Genomic DNA, 26,762 nt, shown 5'->3' on the forward strand with positions numbered 1-26,762 from the left:
GTTACTTCCTCAAATAACTCTAATAAATTAGTCAAACACAATTTCCCTTTCACAAAACCATGTTGACTCTGCCTGATTGCATTGAAATTTTCTAAGTGCCCTGCTATAACCTCCTTTATGATAGCTTCTAACATCTTTCCTATGACAGATGTTAAGCTAACTGACCTGTAGTTCCCTGCTTTCTGTCTCCCTGCTTTCTTGAATACAGGAGTTACATTTGCTATTTTCCAATCTAATGGGACTTCCCTGGAATCTAGGGAATTTAAACTAATTAAAACTAATGCATCGACTATCTCAGCAGTCACTTATTTTAAGACCCTAGGATGAAATCCATCAGGACCTGCAGAGTTGTCAGCTTTTAGTTCTAATAATTTTCTCAGCACCCTTTCCCTGGTGATTGTAATTGTTTGAAGTCCCTCCCTTCCTTTCACCTTTTAATTCACAATTATTTCTCGGATGTTATTTGTATCCTCTACAATGAAGTCAGATGCAAAATATCTATTTAATTTGTCCACAATTGCCTTATTTTCCATTATTGATTCTCACTCTCTGGAGGACCAATGCTCACTTTACTTACTCTTTTCTTTTTTAGATATCTGTAAAAACTCTTATCTGTTTTTATATTTCTAGCTAGCTTTGTCTTGTAGTGAGGCACTTGGCACCTGAAAGTGTTACGCTACTTTACTTGTCTTGCCTCCTGAGATCTTGGATCCTATTGGTGCATTGTCTGCAGGTTTGCAGCTGTCTGCTGCTTACTTCCTCAGCCTCTTCAGTCCATAACTGTTTGGTTGGGGAGGCTGGTCTCTTCCTCCCACTCTTGGGAACACTCACATCTGCAGCCTCTCTGATCCCACAGCAGAACTTCTAGATAAGAGTGAGACACCTCGGAAATTATCTTCCCTGGTCTCCTTTCCATTCCTGTGGTTGCTACAACCTCAAAAACCCAAGTGCTAGTGAGCCCCTCTAACCCATGCTGTGACTTCTTTAATTAGAGATCCTTCTTTTGCTAGAATGGAAGCAACATCCCATCAGCTCCCCCTAATTGATCAGGAACCTGAATGCAGGGTGCTATTGATGTGGCTCAGTTGACGAGCCTTGACAAAGTTTGCTCCTTCACCATTCTGGTTCCTGACCTGCAGATCATACTGTAATTCTGGCACGGATTATGTCTACAAAATTCTGCCCCAAATTTTTAGGTGCATAGTTTCCTTAAATAACATGCTGGTGGGAAAATGTTCAGAATGCTTCATGACAAGCAGAACCAACCTGGACTAAAGATGTACCTTGATTCAACATCAATCAACATCACAAAAGCAGAATATCTGCTCATTTTCATATTGCTGTTTGTGGGAGCTTGCTGTGTGCAAATCGACTTCTACATTTCCTACATTCCTGCATGACTGTACTTTAAAGATACTTCATTGGCTGTAAAATGCTTTTGGATGCTCTGTGGCTGTGAAAAGCACTACATAAATGCAAGTCTTTCTTCTTTGATTGACACAACATTCATCAAAATTAAAAGAATTGATTTCAAAATGTAAAAATAAAATGTTCAAAATAAAATTTGCACATTTCTAGGAAAAGCTGGTAGTTTTACAGAATAGCAAGAGTGCTGCCATTGTGGTATGGCTGATATCTGTTGAGCACGACTCTTCTCACACTGTCATTCTGGCTGCAACCAATTGAGCATTTAAAAACCAAAATGAGCATCATTGTTATTACTCATTGATAAGGAAAGGTGCTGAGGTGTTTCCTTAACAATTTAGACAAGAAAGATTATTTTCAATTATGGGATTTTGAAATGGCTTCTTAATTGTACCAGAGTCAGTGATGTTTTCAAACCATTTCTTAAAGCAGAGTTTTACACTCCCCTGTGGGCGGCTTGCAGATGGTCATGGGGGTGTGAAATTGGGCGTAATGCCATGAACGCCTTTCCCAGTGCCTACCTACCTGCCCCAACCCCATCTGCCCTTCAGCCAATTGAGGCCCTTAAGTGGCCAATTAACCACCTCTTAAAGGCCTCTTCTCACCCTGCAATCTTTGTGGTGGCAGGCGGTGCCTGAAGCCAAATTTAAAGCCCACCAATTCCCACTCCTCAGGCCAATGGCAGGAAAGAGGGGAGATACTTTCCTTTATGGGCCCATTGGAGCCCTCATCCCCTGCCCCTGTCCTGCCCCACATCATGGTTCCCCTGGGTTTCCTTTTCCTCCCTCTCAAGCGACATCATTAAAACAATTCTTATATCATTTGTCGCATTTCTGTTTTTTGGACCTTGCTGTGTGCAAATTGCCTACATTACATCAGTGGCTTTATTTCATAAGTAGTCTAATGACTGTGAAACACTTTGAGATGTACTGAGTTTGTGAAAGGAACTTTTTATATGCAAGTCCCTTCTCTCTGTTCTTCCTCCCCATTTCTCCTTTCCCATCTTTCTCTCTTTTTTCTACTTTATTTTATTTTCTTTCACTGAGCTGGGCAAATTGGCTGCCATGTCCACTTAAGACTCAGGCAGGGTCCGATTTAATGTGTTATCTGAATGACGGTCCTGCACATCCTCAGCCCTACACAGAAGTGTCAGCCGAGATGATCTACTGAAGTATCTCTCTTAAATGACCATTTTCCCTGAATGAACCTGAATAGAGAGTGGCAGCAAGTTAAACACTCTAACTGCTGCTTTGAGTGTTTTCAACTATCTCATCGCAGGTATTGAATTGGCGACCACCTTGATGTCTCTGGCTCAGTATCACAATAAGATGACCTTCAGAGGTACACATTCTAGGACTTAAAAGAAAGAAAGATTTAAGAAAGAAAGATTTGCATTTCTGTAGCACTTTTCACCACTACTAGACATGTCAATGTGTGTTACAGGCAATGAAGTATTAATGAAGTGTAGTCACTATTTTGATGTAGGAAATGCAGCTGCCAGTTTGCACACTGAAAGTTTCCATAAACAGCAACATGATAATGATCAGATCATCTTATTTGTTTTGTGATGTCGATCGAGGGATAAATATTGACCCGTAGACCGGTGATAACTCTCCTGCTTTTCTTCAGATCCTGCCATAGGATCTTTTACATCCACCTGAGAGGGCTTTGATTTAGTGTCTCATTAAAAAAAAAAGCACCTCCAACAGTCCAGCACTCCCTCGGTACTGCACAGAAGTGTCAGCTCAAATCATGGACTGGGATTCAAACCTGGACCCTTGTGGCTCAGAGGTGGGATTGCTATTAACAGTGCCATGGCTGACAGTTACATGTCTCTAGTGTCTTTCATGACTTCAGGATATCCCAAAGTGCTTTACAGCCAATGTAGTACTTTCAAAGTGTATTCACTCACATATGGCAGACAGTGTATGCACAGCAAGCTTTCACAAAATAGTAATGTGATAATGACCAGATAACCTGTGTTGTTTTTTGTTAAGTGATGATGATTAAGGCAACAGAAGAACTCCCATACTCTTCCAGTAATGCCTTGGGATCGTTTACATCCACCTGAGGGGGCAGACATAGCTTCAATTTAACATCAGATCTGAGAGGATGGAACTTCCAACAATACTCCCTCAGTATTGCACTGGAATGTCAGCTTAGAATACAGCCTCAAGTCTCTGGAGTGGGAAGTGAACCTATAACTTTGTTTGAATCAGAAGCAATAGAGCTACCAACTGAGCCACAGATGAAAACAGAATTACCTGGAAAAACTCAGCAGGTCTGGCAGCATCGGCGGAGAAGAAAAGAGTTGACTTTTCGAGTCCTCATGACTCTTCAACAGAACAGATGACACTGATCCACTCCAATGAGCAGTTCAAGTGAAAATTGGTGGAACTGAAAAGTAGCTGAGTTCAGCTGATGATTAAAATAGTGATCAATTCTAATTGGTTAGCTGAGCCACCATTACGTTTTGTGTCTTGCAATATTTGTATTATTAATCAGTAAAATAATCTAGCATGTTACTTTTTTTTGAAAGGGCAACTTTATTTTAATTGAGTTTCCACACACCAAGCAGTCCTTCTGTTTGCTAAAATAGAACTTGTAGATTTTTTGAACATTTTCTCTATCACGTTACTAAAATGTTCTGGATCTAAAACATAGGACTGTTTCCTTTTGCGCTGAATTTATTGGGAAACAAGTGTTGACCATAAATGCTCCTTTAAAGGGGCTGTCAGAGCATGATGTGTTTTCTCAATCCCTAATGTGTGTCACCACAGTGCAATAGATTGCAGTGGCCCTTTTCAGTGCTTGGATCCCGGCTATTCATAATCTATTTCAATAATTTGGATGTGGAGATGTAATATTTCCAAGTTTGCAGATGATATAAAACTAGATGGAAGTGAGAGTTGTGAGGAGGATGCAAAGACGCTGCAAGGGGATTTGGAGAGGGTAATCGAGTGGGCAAAATTTGACTGATGGAATACAATGTGGAAAAATGTGAGGTTATCCACTTTGGCAGGAAAAACAAATACAAAGTATTTCTTAAGTGGTGAGAGACTGGGAAGCTTTGAACTTCAACAAGACTTGGGTGTCCTTGTTCATGAGTTACTGAAAGCTAACATGCAGACATAGCAAGCAATTAAGAAGGCAGATGGTATGTTGGCCTTTATTGCAAGAGGATTTGAGTATAGGAGTAAAGATGTCTTACTACAATTATATAGAACCTTGGTGAGACCACACCTGGAGTACTGTGTACAGTTTTGGCCTCCTTACCTAAGGAAAGATATACTTGCCATAAAGGGAGTGCAACGAAGGTTCACTAGATTAATTCCTGGAATGAGGGATTGTTCTATGAGGAAAGATTAAATAGACTGGGCTTTTATTCTCTGGAGTTTAGGAGAATGAGAGGTGATCCCATTCAAACATACAAAATTCTTACAGGGCTTAACAGTGTAGATACAGGAAGGATGTTTCCCCTGACTTGGGCAGGGGTCTAGTACCAGAGGACATTCCCGGAATAAGCAGCAGACCATTTAGATCTGAGATGACAAGGAATTTCTTCACTCAGAGGGTGGTGAATCTTTGGAATCATTGGGCTGAATTTTTTGCCTGTCGGGTGGGCGGGTCCGACCCAATCTCCGGCGGACGGGGAGCAGATCCCCACCGGAGAAGCGAGCCCCGCCGCCATTTTAAGTGGGCAGGCCAATTAAGGCCTACCCAGTGTGACGTCCAACAGGAAGCGCTATGCGCTTCCTGTGCGGGTGGGGGGGGGGGATTCCCCAAATGTGAGAGTGCGCTCTTTCGCGCATGTGCACGAAAGAGTGCACATCTCCCTGAGGCAAAGTGCTGCAAATAGAAAAATGAAAAAATCATTAACGTGTCTTCCTCGTGTGTCAATGTCACACGAGATAGGACATGTTAATAAATTGCACAAAAACTTTAATAAACTTTTTTAAAACTGACATGAAACCTCATCCCGCCGGTGGATGAGGTTTCATGTTTTTTCAGAAGCCCGCTGGGGCTCTTGGCCTGCCCACCAGCCTTAAGGTTGGATGGGCAGGTCCTTTAATTGTTATAATTATCCTGTCAATGGCCTCAATTGGCCATTGACAGGTCAGTGGGCGGACAGCTGATCGCGCTGTGCCCCTGCCTTCCTGAAGATTTAAATGGGGCGGGATGACATCGAGGATTCCTCCTGCGTCATTTTCACGTCAGCGAGTGGGCCCCACCCCCTTCTCACTGACAGAAAAATTCAACCCATTGAGTATGTTCAAGACTGAGATTGATAGATTTCTACATATTAAAAACATCAAGGGATATGGGGATATTGCAGGAAAATGGTGTTGAAACAGAAGATCAGCTATGATCTCATTGAATGGCAGAACAAGCTCGAAGTGTTGAATGCTCTACTCCTGCTGCTATTTTTTATGGTCTGTGTAAACTATTAAGAGTTTCAAACATGTTGAAAATGGGGTCACCCCAGATGGAAGGATCAAGTAATTTTGCCAGGAAGAGGGTTCCAACTTGGTTAATGCGTGAGGTCTTCTTCTCCCCAGAAGAATTTCATTAACAGTGGCTATGTAGAATCTTATAGTTTTGTCCTGTTCAATCATGCACTTGCTGACCTGTATTGACTCCCAGTCTGGCAACAGCTTTATTTTAAAATTCTCATCCTTGTTTTCAAATCCTTCCATGGCCTCACCTTTCCCCCTCTTTCCAACCTCCTCCAGCCCTACAGTCCTTTAAGATTGCTGCACGCTTCCAATTCTAGCCTCTTCCTTTCCTCTTTTAAGACTCTCCTCAAATCCTACTTCTTTGACCAAGCTTTTGGTCAACTGCTCTAATATCTCCTTAATTGGCTCATTGTCAAATTTCGATTGAAAAGGCTCCTGTGAAGCACCTTGGGATATTTTAGCATATTAAAGACAATGTAGATGCAAGGTGGTGTTGCTGTATACTGCTGCAGAGCTGTCTGTCTGGTTGGCTTATATTGCAAAGGGTTTGGAGTACAAGAATAAAGAAGTCTTAGTACAATTGTACAGGCTTTGGTAAGACCACACCTGGAATACTGTGTGCGGTTTTGGTCTCCATAGTTAAGGAAGGATATTCTTGCATTGGAGGCAGTGCAGTGAAGGTTCATTAGATTGGTCCCTGGGATGAGAGGGTTGTCCTATGATGAGAGGCTGAGTGAATTGGACCTATATTCTCTGGAGTTTAGAAAAATGAGAGGTGATCCCATTGAAATGTACATGATTCTGAAGAGGCTTGACATGGTAGACACTGAGAGGTTGTTATCGCTGGCCAGGGAATCTAAAGCACAAGAGCACAGTCTCAGGATAAGGGGCTGATCATTTAGGACTGAGATGAGGAGAAATTTCTTCACTCAAAGGGTGATGATCTTTGGAATTCTCTACCTCAGAGGATTGTGGATGCTCAATCGTTGAATATATTTAAGGCTGGGATAGACAGATTTTTGGTTTTTCAGGGAATCAAGGGATATGGGAAGCGGGCAGGAAGGTGGAGCTGAAGCCCAAGATCACCACTTGATTGAATAGCGGAGCAGGTTTGATGGGCAGTTTGGTCTATTCCTGCTCCTATCTGTTGTGTTCTTGCGTGTGTGGTACTAGAAGCTCATTGCCTGCTATAATCACATGCCTGAACCTTGTCCTGTGCTCCATGGTGCAGCATGTTAGTACCCTACCTAATGGCACTACAGTATTCACTTGCCTCCTCTTCCCCTGCTCCCTCATAAATACTGTACTAAAAATAAATAAAACTGACGTAAGATAGAATCCTTTGACACTTAGTACTTGTGTCATTTTGGAAGTAAAAAATCTAAATATGTTGCCTGTTAGTATCTCTTGTTTGGGTGTGATTTTGTGCATATGCGTGGGTCATGGTGTCTGATGAATAAGCTTCCATATTTCCTTGATTAAAATGCTGTGGTTCCACACTGCACATTTACTCAACAAATATTTGGGAATTTCCACGGACATTTTGAAACTTGTGTGTGCTAATATGTAGACACCACAACCCCAGAGAGATTTCACGATGCAGTGATGGATTTCTTGTAACTAAACACTTGTTTTTACAAATTGTCAGCCTATGTTTATAAGAACAGAGATGGATTTTTTTTAAAGCTGCATATCTGTAACATTTTTTTTGAAGAAAAGCATGTTTAAAATCCTTTGAGAGAATAAAACATAATGGACACTAATGTGATTAAATTTTACTTCTCAGATCATACCTGGTCAGTTAATTATTGAGTGATTAAGTCATAGCTGGCATCTTACTCAAGCAGCAAGTACCTAAGTGAACCTGAGTACTCAATACTGCAGTGCTTCACAGAATTCCTTGCATGGGAGGTTGTCTCACTGCAAACCAACTAGCAGCAATCTCCTCCTGAATGATATAAATCAGCCTCATACATGAAGAAGGATTTCATTTAGTTTATTTGTATTGTATTTATCTTCATTCCTGGACATGGCATATTGCTGTACTGTGAAGACTCAAAATTTGGCAATGTTTTACTAAGTGTGTGGTGCTATATAGATGCAAGATGTTATTTGTTGCTCTGTTCAAAACTGACACTCTTAGGCCTATCAGACGTAGCATAAGTTGATGCTTCCAATAGCTGAGCTACTTTGCTAAAATTGTACAATTTTCCAGTGCGGAGCACTGGTAAACTATCTGCATTCTGCATGTCTATAACTGCCTACGTATTAAGATATTAGCTTGAAGATTACCTGACACTAAGTGAGAAGAATCCTATCTCCCCAATTATCTTTTGTTAGTTTCTTCTTGGTATGTTTTTTGGTTACTTGAATGGTTTTATTAGTGTGTATATCTATCTAAAATTGTATGTGTTTTGTGGTGGGGGCACGGAGTGGATGTGGGTATGGTGGGAGAGCTTTCAACGAAGATGGAATACACCGATGCATGATCCTCCTAGTTTTCCCCGAAGTCCAAATGTTTCATCTGCAGGGGGGACAACTTGCTTGGGCAAGCTGAATGAGTCTTAAAGCATAATTTTAACATCAAAACAGTGCATGTCAGCAGTTTCTCCTCAGCAGAAATATTATTAATCCATCATTAATCCTTTAACACCTCAATGAACATGCTTTTTCAACGTTTGTGTACCCGGGGAGTAATTATAATCATAACTGGAGCCATTACTGGGCCTTTTAGGGAAATAAGACAAGCACTAATTATTTAAAGCTGTTTGCTTGCGAGGTTAATGTTCCTCCTAGGTAAAATATTTTTCATCCTGCAGCTGATTCTACAACCCCAAAATACTTGCCATGTTTCCATTTTTTCTTTCATACTTATTCAACCCCCCTCAGCTAATTTTTCTTTCCAAAACTTGTTGCCATTTGATCTCTCTGCACTTTGTTTATGCTTTTTTTTGTGCAGACCATACGTTAAGTCTGTGGTTCAGCACATAACTCAAAGAAAAGAATGTCCTGTTTTCATTTTTTGACTTTGGAAATATTTATATCATGATTTGATTACAGAGTTACAGTTGTAATTCCATTAACACACTTCCTGTCCCTAAACTGCATCTTCGTGTGACTAATGGACCAGTGTGGGTGGGTGGCTGACTGAGGGAGAGAGAACTGGCAGACATTGAAGCGCTGACATATGTGTTGATGAAAGTCACCCTTTGTTCTGAATTCTTTTTTTCTCTCTCTGCTTTCATTCACAGGTCTTCACAAAATTGATAATTTTGCTGAAAAAAGGCCACTCCTTGGTGTGTGCAAAAGTACAGGATCAGCAGGGTGAGAGGAAACATGTTTGCCAAAAATATAATCCAGATGCAGCATGGTGGGGTTGAAGTACCAGGATGGTTGGAGAGTGTTTGGTGGAGTTGATGGGGTGGGTGGGGTGTTGGCAGTGTGAAAGGAATCTGCCTTTTCTAGCAACATCATCTGCACTTTGGAGCACAAAATATGCATGACACTGATGATGTAGACTGCTAGTGAGGGCAGTAGTGTTAAACTATCAGTCTTAGTGGTTAGTAAGATGTGCCAATGCCTGAAGCTTGATGCTGCATCACACAGCTCATATGAGAAAACATTTAAGCACCATTACAAGTGAAAGACAAGTCAGTGTTTCATTTTATTTTGTACTTCCTTCGAGCTACTTTAGCTGTTAATGCTTTATGTATACACAAATGACCATCTTGAATAATTTCATGAAGGATAGGAGGAGGAAACACAAGATGTTCAGGGAGTCATTACAAGTGGGCCTGTTTCTGTTTATTCATTTGAATTGTAAATCAAATGCTGAGCTTTTTATGTCACCCTCTTGTTACAAAATTAGTTACTTTTCGTTATATTTTATCATGTCACTTGTAGGAGGTTTTAGCTAGCCATTCTAAAGTGACTGAATAAACGCTGTCATTTGCAAAGCTATGTTACTATTATAAAGTTATTGGCTAAAATCTTACCAGCTATGTTACACATTGATGACTATCGCACACTGATTAAAATGTCTTTATTCCATGTGTGCAGGTGCTGTACTTTGATCATAGCCAAACCAAATGCTGTGCTTTGCTTGTGAGATGTGTACTGAATCGGTTGTTTCCTAGCATAACATGGGATACAATGTCAAAAGGTCAGGAATCAGTTGAACTAGGTGGACTACCAAGGACTGTTTGTGTAGGCTTCACCTCCTAGTGTTCAAAATCAGGCTTTGCTATGTGATGTTTCAAATGCATTGCAAATGACGAGTAGTTGGTTGATATAATGGAGACGACGTCTGAGGACTTCTTGTACTGTCTGTAAGGGTTCAGCTGTTCCCATTTGACCTTGTAGGTCATGAAGTGATTGGTTTGGAAAGGAACCATTCATGATTAGCTGAGTGGTGAGAGACATTGCTTATTTCTACTTCCTACAAAGACCACTCTTATGCCATAGTGAATGTGGGCCTATAACCCAAAGCTGACCTGAATTTATGTGTAATTCTCAGCAAAGTTGGAGGGTGTATGTTCTAAATGAGAGCACTTTTTCCTCCCCTACCCTCACATGGTCTTTCCCCCTTCCTCTTGCGCAAACTCTCTCTCTCTCTTCCCTTCTATCATGTGATATCTCCAGTCAGAGAAAGGACCAGAAGGATATGAAGCGATTTGTTTGGAAAGGGACCATTCATAATAAAAGGATATTGTTTTAGGCATTTGAGCTGTTACAATGATGGATTCTGTCTCTTAGTTGTTCCAGCATTGCCATTTGCCTTGCTTCAGATAGGATATTAACAGATTGGACTGGATTGAAGTTTGTGCTAGCATGCTGTAAATAACTTACAATTGATTTAACTTTTCCACAAGCCACATCCCGAATGTGATGGCATGCCTACGTTCACTAATCTTCTGGGACATGAGTTTGGACAAAGATCTCAGAAATCAGTCGACAATATTGTAAATTGGGAAACAAGATAGGCAATGTATTTCCACACATAGAAACTTCTTCACTTTAGTACCTTTTCCTCAGAAAAATAATGAATTCTGTCTCCACTCCTGTTTAGCATTGACCAAAATAACCTTCAGCAAAACCAATGCTAACTCATGGGAATCCTTCTTAACAGCAGACTGAAATCTGGAAGAAATTATTCAAAAGGCATTGAAATGTAACATTTATGTATCTGTTCTATCTGAAATTGTGAGCTTGAATTCTGAAAGAAATTAAAAGGGAGGACAGTGTGTGATTGGGAGAATGATATTCCAAATATCTCTAGTCTGATCTATCTATATTTCAAGGTACAAAAAATTTTGTAGGTGGCAAGTTCCAGCAGATGACTAGCTTTTCCACAATGGCATATGGGTCTTACAGGCAACCATGACTTGGCAGGACAAGCACGGTCTTTTAGTTAGGTGCTTTAAGGACCAATGGGTCATGTGTGAGCAACAAGATTCACTGGAGGGTCTATGTCCATGCCGAGGGGAGACCCAGCTGCTTCCTCACAGGAAGGTTAAAGGAAAAGCCATCAACGTTTTGTTTAGGCACTTCCAAGCTGCCAATTTGAGCAGCATTGTCACCCAGGTCCCTTTGTACATCAATATTTCCAAATCTGTCACCATTTAAATAATACTCTGCCATTCTGTTTTTCCTACCAAAGTGGATAATTTCACACTTATCCACATTATACTGCTTCTGCCATGTATTTGCCCACTCACTCAACTTGTCTAAATCACCTTGAAGTCTCTTAACATCCTCCACACTACTCACATTCCCATTTAGTTTTGTTTCATCAGCAAACTTGGAAATATTACATTTGGTTCCCTCATCCAAATCATTGATATATATTGTGAATAGTTGGGGCCCAAGCACTGATCCCTGCGGTACCGCACTAGTCACTGCTTGCCATTCTGAAATAGACCCATTTATGCCTACTCTCTGTTTCCTGTCTGCTAACCAATTATCAGTCCATGCCAATATATTACCCCCAATCCCATGCACTTTAATTTTGCACACTAACCCCTAATGTGGGATTTTATCAAAAGCTTTCTGAAAATCCAAATACAACACATTCACTGGTTCTCCCTTATTTATTCTGCTAGTTATGTCCTCAAAAAACTCCAGTAGATTTGTCAAACATTATTTCCCTTTCATAAATCCATGTTGACTTTGTCTAATCCCGTTGATATTTTCTAAGTGTCTTGTTATCACATTCTTGATAATACACTCTAGCATTTTCCCTCCCTTTTTTAAATAGTGGGGGTACATTTGCCACCCTCCAATCTGCCAGGACTGTTTCAGAATCTACGGAATTTGGGAAGATGACAACTAATGCATTCACTATTTCCACGGCCGCCTCCTTTAGTACCCTGGGATGTAGATTATCAGGCTTTGGGAATTTATCGGCTTTCAGTCCCATCAATTCCTCCAGCACTGTTTTTTCAGTAATACTAGGGCAGAATCTTTGGCTTGGCGAGCGGGACGGGGCCCACTTGCTGAGGCATAAAATGACGTGCATCACTGCGCATCAATTAGATATTGCGTTCAGCGGGCGTGCTCCCGCTGAATTGTCAAAGGCCTATTAAGGCCATTAAAAAACCAATTAAACTTGTTAGCAATGCTGCCCATCCAACCTTAAGGTTGGCGGGCAGGTGAAAAGCCCAGGTAGCCTTTGCATTTTTCATGGAACCCCATCCACAGTCGGGATGACGTTTCATGAACGTTTTTAAAGTGTTTTTAAAGTTTTTAATAAAATGAATGGACATGTCCCAGCTCATGTGACAATTTCATATGAGGGGACATGTCCTTAATTATTTTTTTACCTTTCTTCAATGTTTCATAAGTGAAAGTAACCTCCCTGAGGCACCTCCCAACTCAGACAACATCCCCCTGCCCCCGGCCTGCACAGGGAGCGCTCAGTGCTTCCAGGCACGTGTCACACTGGGCAGGCCTTAATTGGCCTGCCCACGTAAAATGGCGGCGCCCAGTCAATCGGGGGTGCCGATTGGGTGCGCACCTGCCCCTGCACAACCCCCCCGATGGAGGAAAATTCTCCCCCTAATTTCCTTCAATTCCTCCTTCTCACTAGACCTTTGGTTCCCTAGTATTTCTAGGAAGTTATTTGTGTCTTCCTCCGTGAAGACAGAACTAAAGTGGTTGTTTAATTGCCCTGCCATATCCTTGTTCTCTATTATAAATTCTCCTTTTTCAGACTGTAAGGGACCTCCATTTGTCTTCACTAATCTTTTTCTTCTTACATACTTATAGAAGTTTTTACAGTTCATTTTTATGTTCCTTGAAAATCTACACACATATTCTAGTTTTCCCATCTTAACCAATCTCTTGGTCCACCTTTGCTGAATTCTAAACTGCTTCCAATCCTCAGGCTTGCTACTTTTTCTAGCAACTTTATATGACTCCTCTTTGGATCTAATACTATCCTTAATTTCATTTGTTAGCCATTTATCAGGATCATACTAGGGATGAGGGAGTTCAGTTATGTGGAGAGATTGGAGAAGCTGCAATTGTTCTCCTTAGAGTAGAGGAGGATAAGGGGAGTCCTCAGTAGATGTCAAAATTAAGAGGGGTCTTAATAGAACAAGTAGAGAGTAATTATTTTCTCTGGCAAGTGGGTCAGTAACCAGAGGCCAGAGATTTAAAGCAATTGGCTAAAGAACTAAAGGGAAAATGTAGAGAATTTTTGTGTTTTGACTTAGAAAGTGTGTCCTGAAGGTATTACAAAATCAGACACCACTGTAACTTTCAAAGGCAAATTGGACATATACTTTCTGCAAGGTCATGAAGGAAAACCTGGAGAGTGGATCTAATTGAATAGCTCTTTCACAGAGCTGCAACAAACACGACAGGCTGAACAGCATCCTTCTGTGCAATAATATTCTATGATTATTTATCTAGCATGTTGGAACCATACTCTAGAAAAATGACTACGCAAACCCATCTGGTTTGCTCACGTTCTTTAGGGAAGGGAACCTACCATTCCTTGCCAGTTTGACCTACACATGCTTCCAGACTGACAACACATGGTTGCTTCTCAAGTAGGCTAGCAAAATGTTCCATTGAAGACAACTATTGCAAAATAGAACAAAAGAGATGTAAAAGAAAGCTCCATAGGCAATTACCCAGGCAATAGTTCAGGGCAAAGACACAAGCAGTCCATGCTTATGTCACCCCTTCAGTAACATTTGCAAGTTAATCAAGTTGGAAGTGCCGCCACAAAACTAATTTAGACTTGGACTTATGAGCTAAATGCAAGCAGAAAGAAGAGTAAGATGTATATTTGTACAGTGCTTTTCATAACCTCATGACCTCCTATGGTCCTTCACAGCTAATAAAGTACTTCTGAAGTATAGGCACTGTCGTAATTGAAGAAATATGGCAGCTGAATTGCACAAAGTAAGCTTCCACAGATAGTATTGAAATAACTGACTAGCTCATGTGTTTTGGGTGTTAATTAAGGAATTATGTTGATCTGGAGAACAACTCCTCTGGTGCTCTTCCGTAAGCGCCATTGGATGTTTTACATCCACTGTTGGTTTTACATCCACCAAGTAAAACTGGGTTGAAAAAAATCCCTTCTGCAACTGGAGTCATGGCTTTGACGTACAGGATGATAGTTATGATTGTCAGAGGCCAATCATTGCAGCCCAAGGCCATAGCTTCTGGAGTTCCTGAGGATTGTGTATTTGGTGCAGCCATATTCATCAATGGCCTTCCCTCTCTCATAACTTCAGGAATAATGCTGTTCACTGACAGTTCTATGGTGTTCACTCCATTCACAATGCCTCAAATAATGTGGGAGACTGTGCCAGCCTACAGTGGGTCCTTGGCCATATTTATACCTCAACTAACATTCTTGAAACATATAATCTGGTCATTTATTTCATTGCTGTTTTTGGAATTTTGCTGTGTGCAAATTGGCTGCCTCATTTCTTACATTGCAACAAGTGACTACACTTCAGAAACACTTAATTGGCGAGAAGTGCTATGGGGGGAGGACTTCCAGAACTTGTTAAAGATGCCATATAAGTGTAAGTTAATTTTATCTGGGCTTTGAGCTGATGAGTGACAGAGAATATTTGTGTTACATAAATGTTAAGCAGTGACCATTTCCAACAAGAAGCTTTTCTCGATCATGGCTACACGTGTAGGGCAGAGACTGGGTACTTTGTGAAAAGTGACTCATTTCCTAAACTCTCGAAGCCTCCATCATCTACAAGATTCAAGTCAGGAGTGTAATGGAATATCCACAGAGTTCTGGATGAGTGCAGGTACAGCAACAGTCAATAAGCTTAACGCTATCTGTGACGAAGCATCAGCTTCTCTGTCCTTCAGCTCAATATCCACCTTCTCCACCACTGGCACACTGTGGCAACAGTATGCACTGTATGAGGTACACTGCAGCAATCTGCAAGCTTACTTAGCAGAGCCTCCCAGCCTATGACATCTACCACAGAGAAGGACAAGTGCAGAAACTTCATGGGAACAATATCACCTGCATGTTCCCCAACAAGTCATATGCAGCTCCAACATGGACATGAACCAGTGTTCCCTCATTATCACTGGTTTACAGTGCTCTGCTGACACTATTATGAGAGCATCACACTTCTGTACATATCTGTACTGCGTATTAGCAACACATAAGAGCGCTAGAGAAACTCCATCGGCAATGCCTCCACTGCATCCTCCGGATTTAATGGGAAGACCATCATAAAAACGCTAGTGTCCTTCTTGATGTAAGCTACGTTCAGGCAAAATTCCTGCACAATCAACTTCGATGAACTGGATATTGTGTCTGGATGACCCGAGGTCCTGTTTTCTCAACTCTCAAATGGCCAGCTTTCCAGGGGAGGACAAAGAAAACACTTCAAAGACATTCTGAAGTTCTCCTTCAGGCACAGCAGCAATGACATTAATGACTGGGAGGAACTTGCTACCAATCATTCAAGATCATGACAACATGTCCATCAAGCTGCATCACAATTTGAGTCACAACGTCCTAATGATGAGGCAGAGCGGCAGCAAAGAAGGAACAAAATGGAAGCAAACCCAGTACTCCAAATCCCACTACCTCGATGAACATCCTGTCCCATGTGCTCAAACATCTGCGGGTCGAGAATCGACCTGTTCAGTCATCTAAAGACCCATGGCAGAAACTTGCAACCCTGAGTAGAGATCGTCCTCGAATTGAGGGACAGCTGACAATTGTGAATATAAGCATTGCAGTGGCACAGAGAGAACACTCAACACCATCATCTTCTGAAGGCAGTAAATGTGGCCCTCCAGTGTTGCCTCCATTCTAAGAAGAAAATTAAAAGCTAAAGGCAGGGTAGAATGAATTCAGTGGAATGAAAATTGGACAGGTTTACAACAAGTAGGCAGCCCGCTTCACCAGGTTACTGTCCTTACATTGAACACAAAAATGTACTTCCAATCTATTCTCAGTTCTCGTTCGTAGATTTGTCTTGCAGCACAGAAAGTTAGAGGCGCATCTATCTTATTTTTAAACAAGAGACTGTCCAAAATGGATCATTCTGGTCATTGTTCTACAAGAACAAACTCTCACACAACCATCATAATAATGGCAAAATACTGTGGATGCTGGAAATCTGAAACGAAAACAAAAAATGCTGGAAAAACTCAGCAGGTCTGACAGCATCTGTGGAGAGAGAGACAGAGATAACATTACGAGTCCATATGACTCTTCTTCAGATCTAAAGGGAGGTAGAGATGTGGTGAAACATATACTGATTAAGCGGGTGGAACCGGTGAAACTGGAAAGAAGGCCAGCGATAGATGGAGGCAAAGGATAGATGGCAAAAGATATTATAAACAAAAGGTAAAAGAGTTGTTAATGGTGGTTGTACTGGTTAAAGGAGGTGCTGATGGTGAAAATATGATAATGGCTGGACCAGGGTAAGCACTCTGGAAAGTGACAGATGGTTCTAGTAGGGGTGGGGTAGGGAAGAAAGATCGAAAATAGGCTAAAAGCTGGGGATAAAAGAATGAATGAAAGGTGTGGCTATGGGTACCCAGATGGGCCCAGGTTATGCCTGTTTCTTTATGGGGTATGTGGAACATTCCATGTTCCAGTCCTACTCAAGCCCCCTCCCACAGCTCTTTCGGTGCATTGATGACTGTTTCGGTGCGGCTTTATTCTCTCACCTGGACCTGGAAAAATTTATCAATTTTGCTTCCAGTTTCCACCCCTCCATCACTTTCACATGCTCCATCTCCGACACTTCCCTTCCCTTCCTTGATCTCTCTGTCTCAATTCCTGGCGATAGACTGTCCACCAATATTCATTACAAGCCCACCAACTCCCACAGTTACCTCAACTACAGCTCCTCACACCTTGACTCCTGTAAGGACTCCATCCCATTCTCTCAGTTTCTTCACCTCCGTTGTTTCTGTTCTGATGATGCCACTTTCCAAAACAGCGCTTCTCACTACAGGCACTCTACAGTTATTGAGTTCAACAACTTCAGACCATGAACTCTCTCCCATCCCCACCCCACTTTTTCATCCCCCTTTTTCCATATTCACTCTTATTTATTTATTTTAAATTTACGTTAATTTTTTTTCTCACTTATTTTCATTATTTTTATTTTAAAAATTTAGTTCCATTTTCATTCATTGTTTTATCCACAGCTTTTAGCCTATTTTCGATCTTTCTTCTACCACCCCACCTCCACTAGGGCCATCTGTCACTTTCCAGGGTGCTTACCCTGGTCCAGCCATTATCACATTTTGCTTTCTTAATGTCACCATTAGTACCTCTTTTAACTAGTACAACCACCATTAACAACTCTTTTACCTTTTGTTTATGACATCTTTTGCCATCTATCCTTTGCCTCCACCTATTGCTGGTCTTCTATGCAGCTTCACCGGTTCCACCCTCCTTAATTCGTATATATTTCACCACATCTCTACCTCCCTTTAGATCTGAAGAAGAGTCATATGGACTCGAAACATTATCTCCATCTCTCTCTCCACAGATGCTGTCAGACCTGCTGAGTTTTTCCAGCATTTTTTATTTTCCTCTCACACAACCAATTTGGTTATTTTTCTTCTGTTTCTGGTTTCTGTGACATTGCATAGTCTCCAGCATGAGTGAAAAATAAGCTGTGCAAAAGGACTGTGTCACAACAGATTTGCTTTGTAAAAGATCAGTGTCTTTCCTGTGTCTGTAGGGCTTTTGGTTGCTGGTTATAAAATCTACTTCAGCTGCAGGAAATCTATCCCTGATGATCACGGCAGATGTCTCCTGTGCCTCCCACTGGACCACATCTTTTGAGAATTCATGGAAGGTCAAAGAAACAAAATACTTTAGAGACCCAATTGCCATCAGAGAAGCCAATGTACGAAATCATAGTTTGTGCACACTAAGAATCAAAAATCTAATAAGAGTAACAAAGCAGAACCCACCCCTACTTGACCATAATGTGAAGGAGGCTTGTTGATCTCACCTAAGTTTCGGGGTACAGATCTGCCTCCTTACAGCTGTGTGCTCATTAGTGACTATAACTGGAAAGCTTAGTGCAAAAACACACTTTATTTAAAATATGAAACATTATGAACTTTCAGAGTCTGGTAGCTGGAAAGAGGCAAATGTTTTGGATTGGAGGAGAATGGATTTTAGTAAAATAAGGCAGGATCTGGCCAAGGTAGACTGGGAACAGCCACTTGTGGGGAAATCTACAGAGGAGCAGTGGGGGGCGTTCAAAAAGGAAATGGGGAGGGCGCAGGCTCAACATGTTCCCTCTCGGGTGATAGGAAGGAGTAACAAGCCCAGAGAACCATGGATGACCAGAGATATTCAGATTACGATGAGAAGGAAAAGAGAGGCTTTTAGCAGGTACAAGGGAAGCAAATCAGCGGAGGCATTGGTGGAGTACAGCAAGCACAGGGTGGAGCTTAAGAAAGCAATTAGGAGAGCAAAGAGGGGATATGAGAAAGCTGTGGCTGGAAAAAGTAGGGAAAATCCCAAGATATTCTATCAGTATGTCAATGGGAAGAGGATAACCAGGGAAAAGAGTAGGGTCCATAAGGAACCAAGGGGGCAATCTATGGGTGGAGCCAGATGACATCGCTAGAGTGTTGAATGAATACTTTACGTCCGTCTTCACCCAAGAGAATGAGGATGAAGGTATCGAACTTGGGGAGAGAGACTGCGAGGTTCTTAAGTAAATTGATATAGGGAGTGACAAGGTATTGGAGGTGTTGGCAAGCTTAAAAGTGGACAAGTCTCCAGGTCCAGATGATTTGTGTCCCAGACTGCTAAGGGAGGAGATCGCAGGGGCTCTGATCCAAATTTTTAATTCCTCTCTGGCCACGGGGGAGGTGCCAGAGGACTGGAGAACAGCTAATGTGGTTCCGCTCTTTAAGAAGGGTTGTAGAGATAAGCCAGGGAACTACAGGCCAATGAGTCTCACATCAGTGGTAGGGAAACTATTGGAGAAAATCCTGAAGGAGAGAATCTATATCCACTTGGAGAGGCAAGGTTTGATCAGGGATAGTCAGCATGGCTTTGTCAGAGGGACGTCATGCCTAACAAATTTGATTGAATTTTTTGAGGTGGTGACCAGGTCTGTAGATGAGGGTAATGCAGTTGATGTAGTTTATATGGATTTCAGCAAAACCTTTGACAAGGTCCCACATGGGAGACTTATAAAGAAGGCAAATGCACATGAGATACAGGGTAATTTGATAAGCTGGATTCAAAATTGGTTTAGTTGTAGGAGACACAGGGTGATGACAGCAGGATGCTTTAGTGACTGGAAGCCAGTGTCCAATGGCGTACTACAGGGATCTGTGCTGGGTCCCCTATTATTCATCATTTATATAAATGATATAGATGACTATGTGGGGGGTAGGATTAGTAAGTTTGTGGATGACACAAAGATTGGCCGGGTGGTTAACAGTGAGGTTGAGTGTCTTGGGCTACAGGAAGATATAGACGGGATGGCCAAATGGGCAGATAAGTGGCAGATGGAATTTAATCCTGAAAAGTGTGAGGTGATACGCTTTGGAAGGAGTAATTTGACAAGGAATTATTCAATGAATGGCATGACACTAGGAAGCTCTGAGGAACAAAGGGACCTTGGCCTGTATGTCCATAGATCTCTGAAGGCGGAGGGGCATGTTAGTGGGGTGGTGAAAAAGGCATATGGGACACTTGCCTTTATAAATCGAGGCATAGATTACAAAAGTAGAGAGGTCATGTTGGAGTTGTATAGAACCTTGGTGAGGCCACAGCTGGAGCACTGTGTGCAGTTCTGGTTGCCACATTATTGGAAGGATGTGATTGCACTGGAAGGGGTGCAGAGGAGATTCACCAGGATGTTGCCTGGGATGAAACATTTAAGTTATGAAGAGAGGTTGGATAGACTTGGGTTGTTTTTGTTGGGGCAGAGAAGACTGAGGAGCGACCTGATCAAGGTGTACAAGATTATGAGGGGTGTGGATAGGGAGCAGCTGTTCCCCTTAGTTGAAGGGTCAGTCACAAAGGGACATAAGTTCAAGGTGAGAGGCAGGAGGTTTAGGGGGATGTGAGGAAAAACTTTTTTTACCCAAAGGGTGGTGGCAGACTGGAATGTACTGCCTGGGAGGGTGGTGGAGGCGGGTTGCCCCACATCCTTTAAAAATTGCCTGGATGAGCACTTGGCACGTCATAACATTCAAGGCTATGGGCCAAGTGCTGGTAGATGGGATTAGGTATGTAGGTCAGGTGTTTCTCACTTGTCGGTGCAGACTCGATGGACCGAAGGACCTCTTCTGCCCTGTGAGATTCTGCAATTATTCCATGCCACCCCAATGTACCAGGCACTGAGGTCTTGCATGGGTGTTGAGCTTGCAGACAGAGGTTTTGGCCTTGATGTGAATGTCATCATATGCAACTTACCTGTGCTTAAAATCAGAGGTATGAGCATTTGCGATATTGATTCACTTTGGATGTTCCTCCTCTATGGAGATACTATATCGTTGTATTGGAAGGTTCAAATGCCATCATATATATTTTGGGAAATAGATCCAAGTAACACTCACGCCACACAAGTGCCAGGCAATGGCCATCTCCAGTAAGAGAGAATCTTACATCTCCCCTTGCCATTCAATGGAATTACTGTCACTGAATTCCCCACTATCAACATCATTGACCAGAAACTGAACTGGACAAGCCATGTAAATACCGTGGTTACAAGAGCAGGGAATTCTGTGGTGAGTAGCTCACCTGCTGACTCCCCAAATCCTGTCCACCATCTACAAGGCACAAGTCAGAAGTGTAATAGAATATTCTCCAGTTGCCTGTATGAGTGCTCCTCCAGCAACATTCAAGGAGCTCAACATCAGCCAGGGCAAAGCAGCCCTTGATTGCCACCCCATTAACCACCTTAAACATTCACTCCATCCACCACCAGCACACAGTGGCAGCTTTGTGTACCATACACAAGATGCACTGCAGCAACTCGCCAAGACTCGTTCAACAGTAACTTCCAAACTCCTGACTACCTGGAAAGACAAGGGAAGCAGATGCATTGCAACCTGCTGCAGAATGCCCAGTCTCTGACTTCCTCTTGTAGCCATAGCATTTATATGGCTCATCCATTTCAGTTTCTGATTAATGGTGAATCTCAGGATATTGATGGTGCGACTCCAATGATAGTAATGCCATTAATAGCGAGTATGAGTGAGTCATAATGGAACTTAATCTGATGCGGATGGTAAATGCCAAGCTGCCCAAATCCCAGAGGGAAACTTGAAGCGGCTGCCACCACTATTTGCAATTTGTACTCATTTCGAGATGCGAGCTTTGAATCCAGTAAAAGAAGGTCACAAAGTGTTATAGGTTTCTTACAAAGCTAAATTAAACCTTCATTAATGGAAGAAATGATTTTGAGCACATAACAAAACCTACAAATTACTACGATGATAACTTCTAAATCCCCTAATTAATTTAAACCCTGGTTACACCTCTGTTAAGGCAACAGTGAGACACATAGGGCTGAATTTTTACCTTGTCAAGCGGGTGTGACGAGCAAGCCCAGTAGTGGCTGCGCAACAGACCGCTGCCTACGATCGGGCCCCGACCGTGATTTACTGCTGGCTAACCAATTAACAGCCAGCCAGTGTCAAACTTGAGCTGATAACCTCAGCACTGCTGGGTTGCAGAAGTCAGCACATACGCGTGGGCATGCTCAGTGAAAGCTCCCTGAAGGCACAGAGGTGCCTCAGGAAGCTGAAGATTTTTCACATTAAAAATAAAGTTTTCAAAAAAAGGGAAAACATGTTCCCTCATGTGACTCTGACACATGAGCAGGAACATGTTGAAAATGAGTTCTAAACGTTTTTATTTTATTTTTAATTATTATCGGAACCTTATAAGGTTGGATGGGCAGAGAAACAATCATTTAATTAATTAATGGGCTTAATAGCCCTCTTAATTGTTGGGCGCGCTGCACCGATTGAAATATCGCACGACTGCACAATGACGTTGGGAAGCTTGCCCGATGTCATCATGCACTACTGCATGCTCGTGCATGTTGGGCGCTTGCCTGCACGCCGAGCTGAAAATCCTGGCCATAGATTTTAAAAGACCCAGGCAAAGTAACACACAATACCCTGAACAGTTGAATTCAAAGTAAAGTTTTATCAGCTTCAGTTCCTTGTAGATAGCAGCTTGAGGCTTAGATGCTGGAGGCTTTTCACACTTGTATTAGATCTTAGAATGCCTGCCCTTACACACAACTTTTGCTCCTTTATACATATTTTCCCCTTTGAATACAAATTCCCATTGTTTCACAATGTCTTTGGACTTTACCTGTCTAATAATAAAATCTATCATAGTACCAATTTTACCATTAACCTTGGGAAAAATAAACACACTGTTTCTTAACTTCTCCTGGCTAAATGTAACATTTCACTGCCTCTGGTTTATTTAAAAATGCAAATTTTCCCTTTACACCTTGCATTCTTAAAAATTTCCCTTGTTTACCTACTTAACATTTCAAACTTAGCTTATATTCTGATACATCAAAGCCTCCAGACTAGCTGCCTATTATTCAGTTAAGTCATACGCACACACACACACACACATAGACACAGACCCCACTATTACTCTACTTCACAATAAATTCCAATAACATTATGAAAATTATTATATCTTCCTGACATGCAGAAGAATTATTTGTTAAGATGAGGCACCAAACTCTGATGAGTGACTAATTAAATTCCACAGTTCAAAAATAAAAACCTTGAATAAATTCCTTACATTTAATTTACAAGTGCTCAGCTGAGTACTGCATTGGATGATGCGATCCATTCAATGGCTATTATGAGAAGCATTGCAAGGATTGATGGTAATATTCATGAAAGAGTAAGGTAATGATTACCATCCAAGTTGCCTCTAGTAAGTGAAATGAAGCTTTTTTGGCGAAGCTCTTTTAAGAATTGACTTGTAAAGTTTGCATTGTATATTTAATGACTGGTGATTATGCTCCCTGCATCAAACAATTTACTCATCATGAAATATTTTGGCTCAGAGCAGGGGTGCTTTCAATTTTGTTTTATTTTTCAAAATGTTGATGCAGATGTTACGATAGATATTGAAACTGGCATCCATTTTTTAATTTTAATGTACATTCACCCCTACTGAGTGTTGAATCTTTTAAAATCATTTTAGTTTAAAGGGCTAGGAAGTTAATCCTCAATTCTGTTAGTCCAGATCAGATGGACTAGGCAGAGAGCTGATCACATCTGCCATTTTACTACAAGTTGTTTGGGAAGTTGAGGCAGACTGATGTAAGCAGCGCAGTTATAGTTATTTCAACCTCTCCTCATTTAAAATGGCATCTTTGCCGGAGGAGAGCTTGATGTTTTAGTACCAAATTCAATCTGGAAATAGTTAATTGTAGAATTACAATGTCCACTCTACTGCCAGCAATGTCAAATTAAGGAATACCACTCTAAATGTATATACTTAAGAACAAGAAGAGACTTGCATTTATTTAGCTCTTTAGGCGCTTTCAGAAATGTTTTAAAATGCTTCAGATACAAATACAATAGCCATTTTGCATTCAGCAATATCCCACAGAATGATTGGATGTGCGTGAGGTTAATCTGTTTTGCTTTTATTGGTTTAAGGGAGGAATGTTGGCTGGAATGCCAGGACAACGCCCTATTATTCATGAGATCTTTAGCTGAATAAGCTTTAAGTTGCTTGTGTAGGATGGCTACTTTGGCAATATAGCCCATTCTCAGTATGCACTAGTTCCTGCCTAGATAATGTGTTGAAATCCTGGATTGGGGTTGAACTCAAACTACGTACCCTTAAATTTTCTTTTTAGTGTCTTTAACATAATAAAATTACCTGTGGCTTCATAGAGAGAGGCAGTAACCAGTGACGAGTAATAAGAGAGACTAGTGCATAGTCAAAACAGCAGATTTTGAGGTAAATTTTACAAGTAGGAAGTTCTAGAGAGAAGAAGTAAGGTGGTGGCTGAAGTCTTTGGCACCAACAGAGAAATGAAGATGCAGGGAGGGTGGGTTGGTTGGCAGTAATGCACAAGATGCCAGAGAATTGAGATCAGAATGTCGGAATGCAAGGTTGGAAAAGGTTGCAAAGGTAGAATGAGGAGTGAGGCAATGAAGGAATTGTTAGACAATACATATCTTTTGGCTTTGCACCAAAAACACAGCGAAACTGGATCAGCCATGGCTCAGTTAAGAGCACTATCGCCTCTGGGTCAGAAGGTCGTGGGTTCAAGTTTCCCCCAGAACCTGTGCACACAATCAAGCTTGACACTCCTGTACAATACTGAGGGAGTCCTGCACTGTCAGTGATGCTGTCTTTCAGATGAGATGTTAAATTGAGTCCCTGTCTGTCCTCTCAGGTGGACATAAAAGACCCCAATGCACTATTTAGAAGAACAGGGGTGTTATCGCTAGTGTCCTGTCCAATATTCATCCCTGAATCAACATCAAAAAGCAGATTATCTGGTTACTATTACATTGTGGTTTGTGGGACCTTGCTGTGCACAAATTGGCTGCTGAGTTTCCTACATTACAACAGTGACTACACTTTAAAAGTATTTCATTGGCTGTAAATTACTTTGGGATGTCTAGTGGGTCATGAAAAACGCTATATAAACACAAGTTTTTCTTTTTTTTTCTTTTTTTGAGGCAAGTGTACTACCAACTGAGCCAAGCTGACACACTTTTCAACCTTAGAAAGTGCAGACATCATAGCATTTTAATAAGGGCACATTTAATGTTGGCATTATAAAAATGCTTTAAGCATGTTGGATTAGAATTGAATCATCTCACTGTTTGGCTGTGTTTGATCTTGTGCCTGCTGTTTTGGATGAAAGGGAGAGTACTTAAATTAAGTCAGTGAGTTTTCTAAAAATTCTCCTATTGAAATGAATCTGTATCTCCAATTGACCGAAGAATCTGATTTAAATGTTGGAAATTCTTAACCTTTACTGATTGTTTCATTCAATAAATATGTAGCGGGATGAAATGTACCCGAAGCTGTATTAGTTGATTGCTGGAGTTCCAGTCAGCAAGTTGAGAGAATAGATTCCAGCTGCAACTCACATTTTCGGTAAGCTGGTCTCTGCTCTTTGGCTGAGTTTTCAGATATCTTGATTTCGCCAAACAAAAGAGTTAGACTCAGTGCAATAAGCAGCATTGAGGAGATGTCAGTACACTTGATGGCATGACGAGGAGCAAGACTTTCTTCAGCGAGCACATCATTCTGGATGGGCGAGGTGGTGATGGTGCAATTGGAGGAGAAATTGAATGAAAATTCACACTGGCCTCAATTGTCTTCAGCCTGCTCCTGATTGGCAGGAGTCTGGACCAGATCCAAGTGCTAACCTTCCACAGCCAATGAGAAAATGCTCTGGAAAGTGAGCAGGAAACTGGGAACACCCATTTGCACCTTATTAAAATAACAGATATATGTCTTGTGTCAGTTCCAGGAAATCCTGGAGTTGTGCTGATGGGTTGGAATGACAGAGTACATTTCTGTCCCTTTTATGTCATATGTATCACATAGAATTTACATGAAAAAAGTAGGCCCATTGATCTAACAGGTCTGTTTATCCTTCTCATCAGCCTCCTCAAACCCTATTTCATCCGCTCTTACCTACATATTCTTCCATTCCTTTCTCCCAGCTTCCAGCTTCCCCTTAAATGCATTTATGGTATTCACCTCAACTACTTCCTGTTGTAGCAAGTTCCATATTCTAACTACACTGTGTGAAGACATTTATGCTGATTTTTTTTTCCCAAGTGTTATTATTAATAATAAATTCATTTCTACTCTACCCTTAATGAATGCCAATTTCCCAGGTGCAGGACCAAGGAAAATCTGTTCTGGGATGTCTTCTGATGTATGATCAGAGGTTTTGGTAACTGAGAAAAGATGGTACAGGCCTTGGAGAGACATTGTCACATGAGCTGGGACATGTTTGTGAAAGATTTAAAAATTTTTTATTTATTTAATAAAACTTTCATGGAACCTCATCCCGCCCGTGGATGAGGTTTCATGAAAAACGTGAAGGCCGCTTGGGCTCTTCGCCTGCCTGCCAGCCTTAAAGTTGGACGGGCAGCCCTGTCAATTAGTATTAATGGCCTTAATAGGCCTTTGACAGTTCAGTGGGCACGCAGCCACCTCCAGCGCGCACTTGCTGAACGGAAGATTGGAATGACGTGCAGTGACGTTGGGACGCACGCCTGACGTCACTGCATGTCATTTTATGCGTTGACACGCGAGGCCTGTCCCCGCACGCTGAAGAGAAAATTCTGCCCTAAGAGTTGTGATGATCTGAGAGTGTGGTGGAAGCAAATTCAATAGTAACT

At 41.5% G+C, this 26,762-nt stretch overlaps 1 protein-coding gene across 5 annotated transcripts in view; it reads left to right on the forward strand.

Annotated features, from left to right (window-relative positions):
- bcas3 (BCAS3 microtubule associated cell migration factor) overlaps positions 1-26,762 on the forward strand; it is a 1,011,809-nt gene that overhangs the window by 126,537 nt on the left and 858,510 nt on the right. For all 5 annotated transcript variants that reach the window (XM_041197205.1, XM_041197207.1, XM_041197208.1 and 2 more), the window contains one exon: positions 9,134-9,206. In XM_041197205.1, the coding sequence (XP_041053139.1) occupies positions 9,134-9,206 (73 nt within the window). The remainder of the gene's footprint in view (positions 1-9,133; positions 9,207-26,762) is intronic.

Source organism: Carcharodon carcharias, chromosome 10 (assembly GCF_017639515.1).
Source record: "Carcharodon carcharias isolate sCarCar2 chromosome 10, sCarCar2.pri, whole genome shotgun sequence".
Lineage (NCBI taxonomy): Eukaryota > Metazoa > Chordata > Chondrichthyes > Lamniformes > Lamnidae > Carcharodon > Carcharodon carcharias.